Source organism: Acanthochromis polyacanthus, chromosome 1 (assembly GCF_021347895.1).
Source record: "Acanthochromis polyacanthus isolate Apoly-LR-REF ecotype Palm Island chromosome 1, KAUST_Apoly_ChrSc, whole genome shotgun sequence".
Classification (NCBI taxonomy): domain Eukaryota; kingdom Metazoa; phylum Chordata; class Actinopteri; family Pomacentridae; genus Acanthochromis; species Acanthochromis polyacanthus.
In genome coordinates, this window is record NC_067113.1 from 28543286 (window position 1) to 28559237 (window position 15952).

The 15952-nt window shown below is 37.6% G+C and overlaps 1 protein-coding gene across 1 annotated transcript; it reads right to left on the reverse strand.

Moving 5' to 3' along the window:
* Nucleotides 1-889: 889 nt before the first annotated feature.
* On the reverse strand, nt 890-9101 carry tmx1 (thioredoxin-related transmembrane protein 1). Its single transcript, XM_022205620.2, has 8 exons — nt 8869-9101; nt 8414-8529; nt 7596-7641; nt 6621-6749; nt 6272-6317; nt 4346-4447; nt 4166-4232; nt 890-3326 (listed from the first exon to the last, which is right to left on the reverse strand). The coding sequence occupies exons 1-8, from the start codon at nt 9090-9092 to the stop codon at nt 3100-3102; spliced, it is 957 nt and encodes a 318-aa protein (XP_022061312.2). The 5' UTR covers nt 9093-9101; the 3' UTR covers nt 890-3099.
* Between the last annotated feature and the right edge of the window lie 6851 nt (nt 9102-15952).

Sequence of the window (15952 nt, forward strand, 5' to 3'; positions counted from 1 at the left end):
TTTCCAGAACCCAAAAGAGTTCTGTTCCCCCGATAACAGGGGTTACAATAGGCCAGAGTCCACTGAAGCAGCACCTCCATTTCTGTCAGAACTCAGTCTGTGTATTTCTTTTTGATAACAACTAAGACCTCCCTACATGGTGACATGGATGTTAAATCGAATTAACTGGCTCCAAAGTACGCGTTCGTTCGTGAAAGTCGCTAGCTAACGGCAAAAGTAGCTAGTTAGCAGCTAAAGTAGCTAATTAGCGGCTAAAGTAGCTAGCTGGCGGCTAAAGGAGCTAGTTGGCGGCTAAAGGAGCTAGCTAGTAGCAAACTTCTCTAGCTAGTAGCCAAAATAGCTAGTTCGTAGCAACTCTATCTAGCAAAATTATTGACTTAAATAAAGCTACATAATTTGCTATATTCTAATTGCATCAATATGTTTGTAGACACTTACACTTTTTTTGCTCAGTTTTATCAAGCAGACTTGAGTGTAGCTAACTACCATATTTTTCATAGCACATTGTTGAGCCATTGTTAGCTTCTGTTTAAAACAAGTTCTCAACTCTCTCCAGTCTCACCTTCGTCTGTCTTCCTGACCTCCTCCTCTTTATCATCATCATTCACAAAATGTGTTCACTCTTTGACACTTGCTTTGTAAATTCGTGTTAATATTTTGAAGGTATGTCATGTGGCAATGATCCATCAGATGCTTTAACTCTACTACACAAAAATAGTGAACTGAAGCTTTACAAATTAGATTGGCAATTGTAGTATTTGTACAACATGAAATCAACATCTTTCGCAAATTGTTCAACCCAATTTTACCTAATCGAAATATTCTTTCACAGGTTTAAATGTGTGTAGGTTAATGACTGGCAACAACACAAATGATAAAAGTGAGACAGTTTTCTGAGTTAACTGTTTATTCAAAGAAACAATAAGGAGCACAGCTGGCTCAGGGTAAAGAGAGAGAATGCTACAAGCCATAAATAGTGGTTTGATACAAAAGAAAAAACCATAACCGAGAAGATTAGTTAGCTTTTTTGAGATACAAAGCAATATAAAAATAAATCAAAGTCAATGCAAGACATTAGAAGCCTCATCAAAACAGAAATGAAATGTTTGCTCAGACACACACACACAGCTCCTTTTTTAGCCTTAAAAAATGAAATGGAAGCAGATGTTGTAAATGTTCTTAAATGTGCCAGTGTTCATATGCTCTCTGAGAAATTTGTGTACAAAAAATGGCATTCATGCAGATAAATTAACTTCAGGTGTTTGACATTTTTAAAGTGGATAAAAATGACAGTCGGCTAAATCGAGCCTCTTTTTGTCCTCTTTGCTGCTCCGTGAAGCAGAGCGACGTTGGGACGGATATGCCACCAGGGTCCCTCCACATTGTTCCTCTTTTTAATTGCATTACGGCATGCATATACGGTGCTGTAGAAACAGCATGTCTGGGTTCTTTAAGTAAACATATTCTAATAGTTAGAGAATCACAAGTAAACATTAGAAACAGAAAAAGTAAGCCAAGTAAGCCAAGTAAGCCAAGTAAACCAAACGTCACGTTGTTTGACTATCAGATGATACATTGTGGGAACATACGGTATCTACAGAACGACATTCACCAGGCCTTTTATTTGGAGTTAATATAGGTCCTTTCTTAATGAGTAGCATCAACTACACGTGGCCTACTTTTCTGCTCAGCAAAATTTAGTGTCTGGGGTTCCTGCCCCACACATACCTGTACTGAGAGGATTCACAGAATATAAAAAGTTTAATTTACAGCGATCCAATTGATATTCAATACAGGAGTCACAATTTTTCCTGCAAGTAATAAATTAACGCATCTATATTCCACATTTTCTATATTTACTATACAGAAATTTTTTCTGCATGTGGCTAAATTTAAACCGCCTTCAAATACATGACATAAATAATGTCATAGTTCACTTACACTCACCAGCCACTTGAGTAGGTACATTTGTGAAATCTAATGCTATAAAATACACAAATCCTGTCATAAATTCTGCTTTTTTAAAGCCTCTACATTTACTGTTTTTTCGAAATTGTCAAAAACGTGACAATTCAACCTCATGCTTGTATGGACTGCATCCCAATTAAACTTGTTTCCAATATTTTGCTCTCCTCGTATGTTATCGGGGGAGACAAAGAATTAATAACTTGTTTTATTGTAAAGCAGTCAATTATATCTTCTGTAACTTCAATAATAAACAATGCAAAATTGTGGAGTTTTTTTAGACATCAGCAAAAACTGAACATGTAGAAGCTCTGTAAAAGTAGAATTAAAGATGGATCTGTTCCATTAAATTTCACAGGTGTACCTAATAAAGTGGCCAGTCAGCATGTAATTCTGATCTAGAACTGTATTAAGTTGCAGCTAATGCCTACTGAACATTTCCTGCTGCTGCTTCACATTTAAAATATTCAATTTGCAAAAAAATGGGTGGCTTTTATTGTGAAGTAGCAACAAGAACCCACTGTGCAGCATAAAGACACTCAGCACTGAAACCTTTCTAAATGAACATTGTAGCTGTTTTCACTCCTCTCTTCTTTACAGAGTCAAAGTATAATGTGTGTGAACGTTAAACTGTCAGGGTTTGTAAGCACCTGAATGTATGCATTAACTGAGGAGGACATAAACCATAAGCCTGTTTTCAGAATAATAGTAATTCTGAGATAAAAATATAATAACACACATACTTTAAAAAAAAAACAAAAAAACAATGCATAGCATAAACAGCATCGCAAAATCCAGCTGTACTCCACTTCTTATCTAAACCCCAGCCAGGCGGTTTTTTTCCACGAGTGAAAACAGGTGCAAGGAGTGCTTTTTTGTTGTTGTTTTTCCAGGTGGAGCCTGCTGCTCAGGAGGACAGAGCGGTGGTGGGAGTCTGAAGTGCTCCGGTTAAAATCGAGGGACGGGAAGGAAAACAAAGCGAGGTGTTTCTGGGGGGTGGGGGGGTCCAGAGGAAGAGGAAAGATTTTTGGACTCCCTGCTCTAAACGCTGCTGCTCAGGACCACGGCTCCTCCAACTCCGCTGACTCCACGGCGCTCGTATCGAAAGGAGTGAAGAAGCTCCACGCCGGATCTCTAAGTGTCCTCTTCCTCCTCGCGGTTTCCCACCACCCTCTTCCTCAGAGCTTCGTCAGGGAAAGCCTGTCCCTTGGGTTCTGGGCGGCCCTCCGGGGACCCTCTCCGCCTTCTCCACACGTCGGAGTCGTCATCTTCCTCCTCCTCGTCGTCGTCCTCCTCTCCATCGGCCTCGTGGTCGTCGTCTTGTTGCTGGATCAGCCTCGCCTGATCCATCGTTTGTTTCTCTGCAGAAAAAAAAAAAATTAGAAAAACCAGTCTTTTTTAATGAAACAAAAACAAGCAAAACTAATACAAGCACATTTGTAATCTACATTGTAAAAAAAAAAAAGTTTTTTAAATTAGATTTTAATTGGAATTTTGTTTACAATTAACTGTTATTTTACAGATTAACAGAGGAAAAAGTTTTCTTTTACAAGCTAAGTCTTAAAACATAAACGTATGTAAAAACAAGTCTCTTTACAAACGTTAATTCTTTTGACCCTGAAAATTTACTATTTTTACTGGAAAAAAAGCATTTTACAAATATTTTCTTACAGTTTACAGATGTTCCCCGTTTTATTGAAATATACTTAATATCTAGTAAAATCACAGAAAAAAAAATAGTAAGTTACACGTTGACTGCAACAAAAAAATCACATTATTTTATGCATATTTACCATTATTTAAACGAAAAATAAGTGTGTATTTGATGGCAAAGTGCCTTTGACCTTGTAAGACCCAAATACAGAAAAAAATGTGCAAAAAACAACTAAAAATGTTTTGTTAAAGTACAAATAAAATCTCGTAAAATCAGGGAAATGTGTGGTAATTTACAGGCTGTCTGTTAAAGGAATCTGAATCATCTAAAGACAATCTTTATTTTCAAGATATTTGATGTTATTTTCACCATTTTGTAAAGTTTCTGAACATTACAGTTATTTACCATTTTTTAACATGTTATGGCACCTTTGCTGCCAGAATTTTGCCATTATTGACTTCACTGCAGTGCATCTGTGTGTATAATATAAACTGAAATGTGCAGCTTGGTGAAGCAGTGTTCAGCAGAATCTAACATGAAACTCACTCTGGTAGTAATCAGGAGAAGAAAACCGTCTTGAGGGGAAGACAAAATCTGCGATGAACACCAGTAGCTGCAGAAGAAAGCCAACAGCAACCATTAAATCATTGGTAAAGCCTGTTTATTACCTGATGAACACAAGAAAAGCTGAAATGCAGTTTCATAAAGTGTGGCGAAACGACTCACCAGACCCAGAGCCAGGCCGGAGAACAGAGTGGTCAGGCCAAAGATCACATATGAACCCCAGACAGGAATCCCCAGCTGCTCAGTCATGTAGTTATGACAACGCTGGAAACCACAGCGACACTTTCACACATTGCTCAGGTTTCACGTATGCTTAAAATTACACACAGCACTGTGAAATGTTTTTGAAATCTCTCCATGTATCTGTTAGCAGGTGACCAATATTCATTACCAAGAATTAAATGTGACTGAATGTGCCTTTCTGTATTTTTGTGTTCTTGCATTGTGCATAATAACTGTGCAGGTTTAGAGCAACGGTTGGGTGCTGTATCTGGTCCAGATTTGGAATGAAGATGCTGACAGGGCCTAAGAATCAGACTAATTCCTGGGAAGGTTTTCTGTGGGTCAGACGAAGAAGAATCTATGGTGCCAATGAAATCACAATATGAGGGATAACCCCCTAAAACAATGTTCGTTTTTGACAGTTTGGTCAATATTTGTGCAATACTTCTGTCACTGAAATAGGAAATGCTATTTTAAGATGCATTTTACATTGAATTTTTTGCACAAAGTTATTTTTTAAATGTTGAATACAATCTTTTTAATTTCTCCTTATGACTATTGTGTTTGACGGAGGAAACCAGCAAACCTCCGGCACCATCATCAGACTACAACTTTAAAGGATATTAATATTTTGCACTCCTTTGTGTGATGGAGATCCCCTAACCAATAACTATTAAAACAAGCTATTAAATGAGCCACACTGTTTCTTTATTATGAACTATTGAGTTAATCCTACATACTTCCTCCTCCCACTCACTAGAGCAGGAAATGTGCAAATAGTCTCCAAAAAAAGCACTACTTCCTACTTTTTTTAGCATCTTTTTTTTTTGGTAATTTATTCCGCATACAGGTGTTTTGGAAACAAAACAAGTGGAGAGACCACCAGTCTCACCTCGACACGTTTTCTTAATGCTCGTCATTATAAACAGACATAAAAAAAGAGGATGAGATGACAACAGTGACAAACACAAAAAAACATCAACAAAAAACATGTAAAAAGCTTAACCAATCACAACATAAATGCACAAGACCGGGGAGAGACGCTGGAATTATAATAATAAAAAAAAAACAAAGGTGTCAAAGAGGAGAGGAAATGAAAGTAAATAAAGGCAGGGCTGCGTCAGATTCAGAGTAAAAGGGTTCGAGGAGATGAGAGAGACATTCATTGATTTGTGAACAACAATCAAAACAGATGTTTTTCTTTTTTTTGTTTTAAAACCAGAGAACAGGAAGTCATGAGGAGAGAAAAATTAACATTCACAAAGGAAACTGTAGAACACCTGATATATATATATATGTTTAAGCACACACGACTCCTCAGAGTTACACTCCTATATCCAAGGATCACAAGTTGTTCAAGGTTAACTTTATTTTGAAATTTCAAATCACCCTTCAGTCATGTTGGAACAGCTTCTTGCCAAAGCTCTCCCTTCGTATCGCCATATTTTTTTTAAAAGAAGTGAAAAAGAAGTTTTTAGCATCATTTGATTAAAAAAACAACAACACTGAGGCCAGATGCTTTAGTTGGTTTGAGCTTTTTTCCAAAGTGAAATTCTATCTTTTTTACTTGTTTAAGGCTGACTTCTTCATTAGAGTTCAGTGGATTTGACAATGAGTCACACAGAAAGAGCAGGGAAGTGAAAGCACTGAGAGACAGACTGTTGGTTTTGTAAGTTTATCCCGCCGTCCTACCTCACATATTGTCTGCTGCACTTTGTTCTGCGTTACCGTGGTAACTCTATATTCTGTAAAACTGGATTTTTGATGCTTCAGCTCAGAGCAATTTCACCGTGGACAAAGCGTCCACGCGAAACAAACGCTTTATTCTGTGTGTGTACAATAACCTGCAGCGAAATCCTCACTTACCCGGATAAACATGGAGAGCTTGAACAAAGCGGACATAGAATTCATTCTGCCAAAAGAGGAGACGACGGCATGTCATTTTACACAGATTTGTCAGAGTGGAGCATCACTACAAAGCCTGAACACACAAAAAAACACAGTAGAGACCAGAGAGGCTGTTTGTGTGTTTCACTTCAAATCATCTGATGTTATTTTCTGTTATTTCAAAGCAAAAAGGGCAAAACAGTGATGCGGTGTTACTTTACTGAAGCATCAATGAGGAGAAATGTGCACAAAAACCATCACCAAAAAATGTTAGAATAGGCTCATGTGTCATTACACAGCGTTAATCTGGCTGAAGCTCAAAACTCACAAAAATGAGGACGGCCCGAACCAGGAGGAAACCGGCTCCACTGCTTTCCATTTCTGCTCATCGACAAAGCTGAGGAAGTCGTCTTTGCTTCGAGCTCCCTGGTACTTCCGGAAGACGCCGTCCTTACAGCTGAAACACACACAAAAGCACAAAGACTTAGTTTGCTTTACAAACATCTCATTTACTGACACATCATTTTTTAAAAAAAGTGCCCACAGTCGGTTCTCGGTTTACGACGTCATCTACCTACGGCATTACATGGATCTAGTTGACAAGCGGAGTGGACTCATACATGCATTAAAGTCAATGGTATTCAGCTCATTTCCGAAGAATTGATAACGTGATGAACGTAACAGCTTTGTTTAGCTTTTTCACTGGAGTTCCAACTTATGGCGAAAATCGACTTATGACAAACCGTAGGAACAGACCCTCAGACATAAGTGGAGGACCCCCTGTATTTAGCTGCTTTTAGCCTCCTGACGGTGACAGTTAAAGCCTAGTGGAAACCCCCCAAAACAAGAAAGCTCCAGTGGCAATGAGATAAAATGAAGAAATTTACTCCACAATGCAGCGTTTAATTTGACTGCATGACACATATTAGCATAAAAGATTATTTTGGACAGTATGCAGTCGTAATCTTCATGAAAAAGCAAACCAAAACCACATTCAAAAGGTCGCTTTCTATTAGAACTAAGAGTGTTTTTTTGTTATCAGTGATGACTAAGATACTACTAAGACCATGAGCCAATAAACGAACCAAAAAAATCCAATTAATTTAAGTCATTTATTGGGACAAAGTGTCCTTTTAATGGCTCCAGCTCACACAGACTTGAGAGCAGCAGAGGAAATCATTCAGCTTAGAATAGATTGATTCTAAACCTCGTGAAACAGGATCTCCTTTAAAGACCGTGAACAGCGGCGTTAACACACTCGAAAGAGGAAGAAATGAAAACCACAAAATAACCAGAAACTTACTGATAAATAGTAGGAAGTGATGTGATGATGAATCGTCCACTCAGACCTTGAAGAGAGAGGAGACGAGTTAGTGTCAGTGTTCAGGAAGCAACATTGTGACTCAGAACTAAACTGAAAAGACCTTCAGACTCTGCAGACGGGCTCAATAATTACGTTTAAACAGTAACAGGCTCACATTAATATTAACATTTTTGCAGAAGACTGGAGAAAGAACACAAACACACAGTACAGCAGAATAAACTGTCAAAAGAGATGCTTTGTTCAAGCACATGAGGATCTTTTTTGATTTTCCGAAGACGTAATTTTTCAAGTTTTGGTTTATAATGTGTCGCACTGAATAATATTTAAAGAGTCCACATGCTACTTCTGTTTCTGTGAAGCTCTTCTACACTGAAGGGACTTTTGAGACAACTTGTCTAACCAACAATCTTTGTATCAAAATGTGTTGAAATCAAAACACCAGATTAAAACTGGTCATTGGCATAAGCTCCTAACTGTCTGGCCTTACATAATGATGTGACAGTATAATAACAGATGCTACCATTCAATCTGAAGAAGTCTATGTATGGATTGTGGGATCTGCACATGTGCCAAGAAAATTAATACTCAAAACCTGCTTCGATTTTAGCATTACAAGAGTAGAGCTCGCCTCTATTCTACAACAATGCTGAATTCTTGCAGTTCAGTTCTGGCCCCAGCTAAGGAAATGCTCTGGGTGCACCCCTGTTCAGTATGGAAACCATTAACTGGAGGATATGCATGTATGCACAAGTCACAGTGTGGTATGCTGTTGGGAAACAGGGCTCATCCAGGCTTACCGGGCTGCTCTGTCACGTCCACCTTGGCTATATTGACCCCCATGTCCTCCCCCCAGTCCGCAAACTCCTTCCACACCGGCTGCAGCTGCTGACACGCCGGACACCAGGGAGCGTAGCTGAGGAGGGAGGGGGACAAAGTTTCACAAGTGAACACGACCCAAATAAAGAGCACGCGAAAATGAGCATTCAAAACTGCTAGTGTACTTTAATAGCATATTAGTTAGCAAACTAGCTAGCATACAAGTGTGCTGAGCTAAAGATGGCAGGTGTTAACGTAGCTTACACGTGTTCACAACTTTAAAGCAGACAAGATAATAATCGGATAAGTCGGAATATTCACGTCTAAACGGATTCAGGTGTTAAAATCACGTTTTGTTTATATACGAGCTGGAAATGAAACTGTCAAGCTATCTAGCTGGTTAGCCGTTAGCAGTGGACGTTAGCAGGTCACTGACAATTCAATCATCCACTCTCCCGTCAGGATGTCCTCCCAGTTCCCGTCCGTCACTTCTCTCAGGCTGTCCGGCTTGGCCGAGACCGACGATAGATAAATCCCCAGCAGCAAAAAGCGCATCCATGAGCGGTGTCCGGCTCGTCGAGGTAAAGAAAACATTGCTGTGCCGCCGCTAGCTAGCAAACACGCCATGACTGAGTCGCTCACTTCCGCTGTGCGCCTCATTAACGTCCGAGTCAGCTGGAGGCAGACTTACAGTAAAAAAAAAAAAGATTTAAAAAAATTATTAAAAATTTTAAAAAGAAAGAAAAATTAAAAATAAAAATCTATATACCTCTATACACTAAAACAAGTATAAATAAATAAATCAAACAATAATCAAACCCCATAACTGCATTTTAAAAATACTTTTTCTGGTGTTGCATTAAGTGGGTTCTTCTTCTACTTATGAGTTTCCGGCAGGCTGGATATTAAGTAGGTTAGTAGATAGAGTCAAAAATAATAATCACACACTACATTTCTAATTATTTTACTCTTTTTACACAATAAAATAAGATCTTGAAATTGTCTCTTCTCTGAGTTTTTCTTGAGTTTTTCTCTCTTTTTTGTTTAATCTACAACCCAAACATCAATAAATAAATAAAAAAATAAACAAAAATACTCAAATTATGCACAAATAATATTATTCAGTATGTGGATATTGCACAGATTCTTCCATGACTAGAAATACTGACATTGTACAGATTTTTTAAAATCTATGTTTGCATCGTTCTTCTCTAAGTAGAAAAATACCAATTCTTGTACATCTCTGAATGTTTTAAATTATTCTGCTTTTGCGTGGTCTCTCAAACCACTTTGTCAACCTGTTGTTTAGTAAATACTGTATTAATAAAGTTATTAATATTATAATTTCATACCAGGATAAATGTACTAACAATGGAAACACCTGGAGACTTTAAGGTTTTCTTTGCATTTCATGTCTTTAACAATACGAATTACCTTAGCATATTTAAGTATATAAACATGATGCTTTTATTACGATCAAAATAGCAAACATCTGCATTAAATTGGGTTGATTTTTCTTTTTTCTCTTTTCTCATAAAATACTGCCAAACTGTCACTGCTGTAAAATATTTCATATACATTTTGTATGTATTGATATTACCAGCAGGTGGTGCTATTGTCCCTAAAATAACCCAGAGAGGAATATGAAATCCCTAATGAGTGAATTTGAATTGAGCCTTTCTTGTGAGGCAACTCTCATGAAATATAAGCTCTAATTAAAGTATTAATGGGAAATAAATATTTACTCTTGCTTTATAACATTTAAGTTCATGAAGACATTTATTTGGGCTGCAGATAATCTGGAACCCCAACCCTTATGTCAATAACATTGAATTTATTGCGTTTTTATCTTTAAAACCTGATGATTTTACAAACTTTTCTGTTTTATTTTCACTGTCTTGTGAAACACTTTGTCACCTGGGGATTGCAAAGAACTCTAGATGTAACAATAATAATATTTTTGTTATTATTTTTTAAGAATTGCCAGCATTTTAAAATCCATTATTACCAACAAAGAAGGATGAATGACAACAAATATCTTATTATTGATCATTTATAGAGGGTTTCTTATTAAAAATGGGATCAAAGACTGCAATGAATTAATGAATAAATTAACTAATTACACTAATTGTCTGTGTATATTGAAGCTGTAGTAGAGGAAATGTAAGGAAAGAATATACAAGGCATAAGCTGAGAATCAGATAAATGCATTCATCTAGTAAAAACAAAAATGAAAAATAACGACTGCCCTTTAGTTGGCGTCTTCAAAAGCTGCAACATCCAAGTGTTTTGCATTTTTCATCTGTCGCATGTAAAATTCATTTGATCTGACTTGAAGGTGAAGTGGAATCCTGTTAGACGCTGCCTTTAAAGTGATGTCAGACTAACCCAAACTGCCAAATGCACAAATGTCCCGTAGAAGCCGGCGACTTTGAAACAGTTTGCAAGTTCGCGTCATAATTTCATCACATCTGAGCGTCCAAAGCATCCTTTGTTGCAGCCACTTCAACCCAAAGGCTCTCTTGCACACATCATTTTGTGAGCACTGCATTGAAGTAAACTTAGAAAACAATCAGTGAAATGAAACTTTGTCTGCATTTCCAACCACCAATAGCAGCTCTGACCACCAGTCCGACCAAATGCTCATATTATCTTGTTTGTTTGCATAATTAGCTTCAGAAATGCTTGAGTAGAGGAACATTTACAATAATATGCATAACTCTGAGCAGGATAAATGTGTTTTTTTTCTTCTGTTACTAGTCAACTTTTCTCACCCTGCAAAGAAAACTTACTGCAAATCTCAGTGAACTTCTGCTGAAGCTGCTTTAGCAAACAATGGCAGAAGAAGAGCAGAAGTTTGCCGACAAACATGTTCTGCACACAAATCTGTCCCTTCTTTCAGCAGACTGACAGCTTGAATTTGCTTTGCTGCTCACTTAGCTCCATCCCTTTGAGCACGTGGCCTCGCATGTGAGTTTGTGGAGTGTTTCTGCACAAGAGGACGCCGCTCTGAGTGAACGTTCAGAATGAGAGCAGTTATTATTGCTGGGAAACCTGCAGGCAGATTGCAGCCGGTTATCAGTGCACCTCACGCTCTAAAAATACCCTCCAGATGACATCCTTTTGTGCCCCGACCGTCGCCCCTCTTTTCTCCAGCCATCAGCTCTGCTCCACTTATGGCACAAAACACTCCACGGTCGTCTTTTAACTCGATGTGGCAACAAGGAAAATAAGTGGAGAACAGGGGAGTTGTAGCGTTGACTTAAACTCTGCTGCAGTTTGCTGCTAAAATGCAGCTGAGTTCCTGTTTTAACGCCTTTAATGGAGCTTTCAGAGGGAAGAGTTCGCCTGAAGGACGCCGTGATGCGACACACACTGGGCCGTGGAAGATTTTTCTAATTTTACATTTAATTTGCTGTTGATTAAACTGTTGATAGCTGGCCAGAGGCTGATTGTTGCCATAGTAACAGCTCTGCCACAGTGCAGCCTGTAGATGCGGTTTGGAGACATGAATGTGGTTGGAGTCCTTGAAAAATGTTTCTCTTTGAACACTTTCTTTCAGAAAACCATAGTTTACATCCGTCTGTGTATTTTAACAAGAGGTCACACTGGTTTTCGTTCACTTTCACTCAGGGCTGGATGATATTTGGCATTTAGCAAGAAGATAAAACAAACTTCGGATTCAGTTTGTGGTACCAAAGCAGCAAAAAAATAAATAAAAAAATAATGTGTCAGTACTAATGCTGCAGATCCAACACAAAATGTTCAATAAAATAAGATATGAATCCAGTGAATACTAATGTATGCTCATGACTGTAAGAAAATGAATAAATAAAATCCATCCATGTGATTATTGTAGCAGCGCATCAGCAAACAGCTTCAATTATAGAGGTTGAGGAGACATGGAATAGAAAAGACATATTTTATTAATCACAGAGAGGGAACTCAGTTTCTTCTCTATTCACTGTTTCTGAGCCATGCTGCATTTGTTTTATTCATCCAGGAGCTTTCATGTTCCTCTCACTCTCAGTAAAGTAACACAAAATTGCCCAAAACAACTCAAAAATTCTTCAAAATGCACCAAAAACGATGTAAAATTACCTGAAACTATTTCAGAAAGACTCAAAATATGTTTAAAATGACCAATTTCAGTCATTTTGGACAGTTTTCAGTCAGCTGTACTACAATGTTTCACCGTGCTGAATGAATCTCCAACAACTCGCTCCTCTGTTCACTGTTTCTGAGCCAAGCTGCATCTACTTTGTTCATCCAGGAGGTTTGATTTTCAGTCTTTGCTAAAAGAACAGAGTTACCACCACAGTAAATACAGATAAAGGAGCAAAAAGGAAAATACATATTTATAGTATTAAGCTTGACTTGATCAGATTCATCCTTTAAATTAACAGGATTTTTTGTGTGAAATTGTAATAAATTTACAAATGAATTTTTACACTTAAAAATATATTTATAATGTCTTTGTTTTTAAATCCAGTTGCATGGTTGGATAGAATCACCATTTTTAAAAACAGAATTTTACATTGCACATGTAAATTCAGAGTCGATTTTTGTAAATTTGCTGCCCTTTTGGACTATGATTTTTTTTGTGTGTAAATTAGTAATAAATTTATACTGTTTTCTTGTTTGTATTTTTTACAGTGCAGAGACTGAACCATAATATTAAAACTATAGACTGTTAAATGATTCTCCATAATTCCCTGTGGGTTTGTATTAGCTTTTCTAAAAAACATGCAGTAATTTGATCCATTTTTAATACGTACTGCTGCATTGTTGACTGGATGAATTTAACTTCCATTTGCCTTTCCTCTGTCTTTCTCATGTGACTTCGGTGTGATGGTAAATGTAAAAGAAGGATGATTAAGTGCAGCTCTTTGGCTCCAACAGGTGGAGATTCTCTTCTTCTAACAGCCATAATTGTCTCTATTTTCCTCCCGTTTCTGGGTTACTTACTGCTGTATCTCTGCGTGGAAGCAAAGGCCATCAGCGCTCTGTTTTATGAGCTACGGCTCTCTGAGAACGTCCACGTGACGCCTGATGGATTCCAGTAATTTCAAGGTTTTCGAGAGTGACGAGTGCGAAGTGGTGCAGCGTGGGAGGATCAGCATCAGCCTCTCCAACACTCTGCAGCACACTACACTCTGCAATCTCTGGGGTTTCCTGCTTACTTTCTGTCTTCAAACATCATATGTATCTGCAATCCTGTCACCTTAGCTTAAAATTGATGTGTTGCAACCTGAAGCTTCAGTGATCTTTAATGAGAAGCAGGAGATGAGATGAAATAGTAAATTCTCTGCGCTCTACAACACAGTTGAGCGTCAATTTGCAGAGGTATCCAATCTAAATGTGTTTTTTTTTTCTCTTTTTCTGATGATGCTCTGCAAATTTGAGCAGGCAAAACTCTATATGAAATTACACAACTTATATTTCTGTTTCTGTTCATTTTAACTCATTGTGCCTGATTTTAGAAATATGTAGTATTTACAGTATTAGGCTTGAATTTATTCTCTGCACAATTCTCTGTGTTTTTTGCTCTTTTTCTGGTGATGCTCTGCAAATTCTACTTGTGTTTTCATCTGGATTATTCATTACCTCCGCCAAGGAGGTTATGTGAGACCCGGCATTTGTGTGTCTGTCTGTCTGTCTGTCTGTTAGCAAGATAACTCAAAAACGCCTGGGCAGATTCACATGAAATTTTGAGGGGATGTAGACTATGGTAAGAGGAAGAGCTGATTTAATTTTGGTGGCAATCCGGAAAGGATCCTGGATTCTGGATCACTTTGAATTTTTTTAGTATGTTTTAGTATGTGGTCCAAAATATGACAAAAACATCATAGGTTAGTATGTTATCCAACAACTTGGAGCAAGGTGTCCAGATAGCTCAGCTGGTTAAGAAGGTGATTGTGTCAGAGATGCAGGTTTGATTCCAGCTCATGATCCTTTACTGCATGGGTTTCCTGTTTTCCTCTCTGTCCTTGGCGGAGGTCTGCACTCTCTGAGTGCTTTTCTAGTTTTGTTTTTAAGTTTAGTTTCTATCATGTCTCTCTGAAAGACGGGACATTGTTCTTTCCAGACGTTCTAAACTTTGTTGGTGATACATTTAACTGTGTCCCAATTCAGATATATCAAAGACTGGGAAAGGATAATAAACAGATTTTTTTTGCTTTGTTCAGGAGCATTAAACATTAGTTATTTAGTTAACACCCATACGGGTAATGTCACTGACCTTTGGCAGTGTAATTTCATGCTGAATGAAACAAAGGATATTTATTCTGTATATAAGTACAAAGCTGAGGTCCTTGTAGTTTATTCCAGTTGTTGATTTTAGCATTTCTACTTTCTGTAACTTTGTACTTCAAAGGATTTAAAGATTTGATTAGTAAAATATGTGAATAGCTGAGTTGCAGCAGTTCAGGTCACTAATGTCAAATATTTTAACAAAATTTCAAATTTTTAAAGTTTTTTACATCCATTTTAATAATTTTAATGTTAGATATTTTAGTAAGTTAAAACCCAGCACTTAGATTTAAAAGTTCTGTGATATTCTAAGGATTCCATGGTGTACCAGCAGATGGATCCTTTCAGGGTTTACAGCATTTGAAATGAGACAGCCTTTGTTGCATTAAGATGATGCCAGTTACTGTTAGACCGTAATACTGTGACATTCTTAAAACAGATGGAGACTATTTAGTCCCACCAGTCAAAATACTTCAGTTTCAGTAGCTCTCATCATGGCTCTAACTATCCGTCTCACAATTTTTTTGACTTTTTGAAACCAGCAAATCCACTAAGCAAACCCAGGGATGTGTTAGAGAGCATTAGCATGCTTTAAACTTCTCTCTCAGTCATTATTTTCAGTTATAATGCAGTTTTATCTGCTGTTTTTAATATGCCCACACCAGTGTTGGAACACGAGGAGCCTCAGTCACATGGACGACATCTGACTTGTTGAACTGACATTTATTTTAGTGGTTTTGATGCACTGAAACAACATAAACAACGTTTTCCATCATTATTACACTTTGCCTGATTAAATGAGTCACTGACATGATTCAAATAATCCACTCAGACACTCAGGGAACTGGATAAACAACAGAAACTATAACACGGAGAAAATAAATATGTCTCTGTGGGTTCAGTCTTTTGAATTTCATATACTGAAAATAAGTTTTGTGTCGGAATTTAGAGTAATATAAGCCAATAATCGATCTTATGTGCATTTATCGACAGTGGAAATTAAAGCTATTCCACCTCTACACAAACAAGCAATAACCAGTTCAGTTCCAGTTCCTCCCACGGCTGCTTTATATTCATTCTGTCGTCCACTGCAGCCTGAAATCCAGTCTGAGTGACACACAGTCAGCGGTGAATATGAAGCACAACATTCATTTATTTTAGTAAACCAGGAACCCCTTTAAAGTTAAAATCTCTTCTTTGAGGGAGTCCCGGTTAAAAAGGTGCACCAATATATAGTTAGAAAAGATGATAAAATCAAGAATGACAAC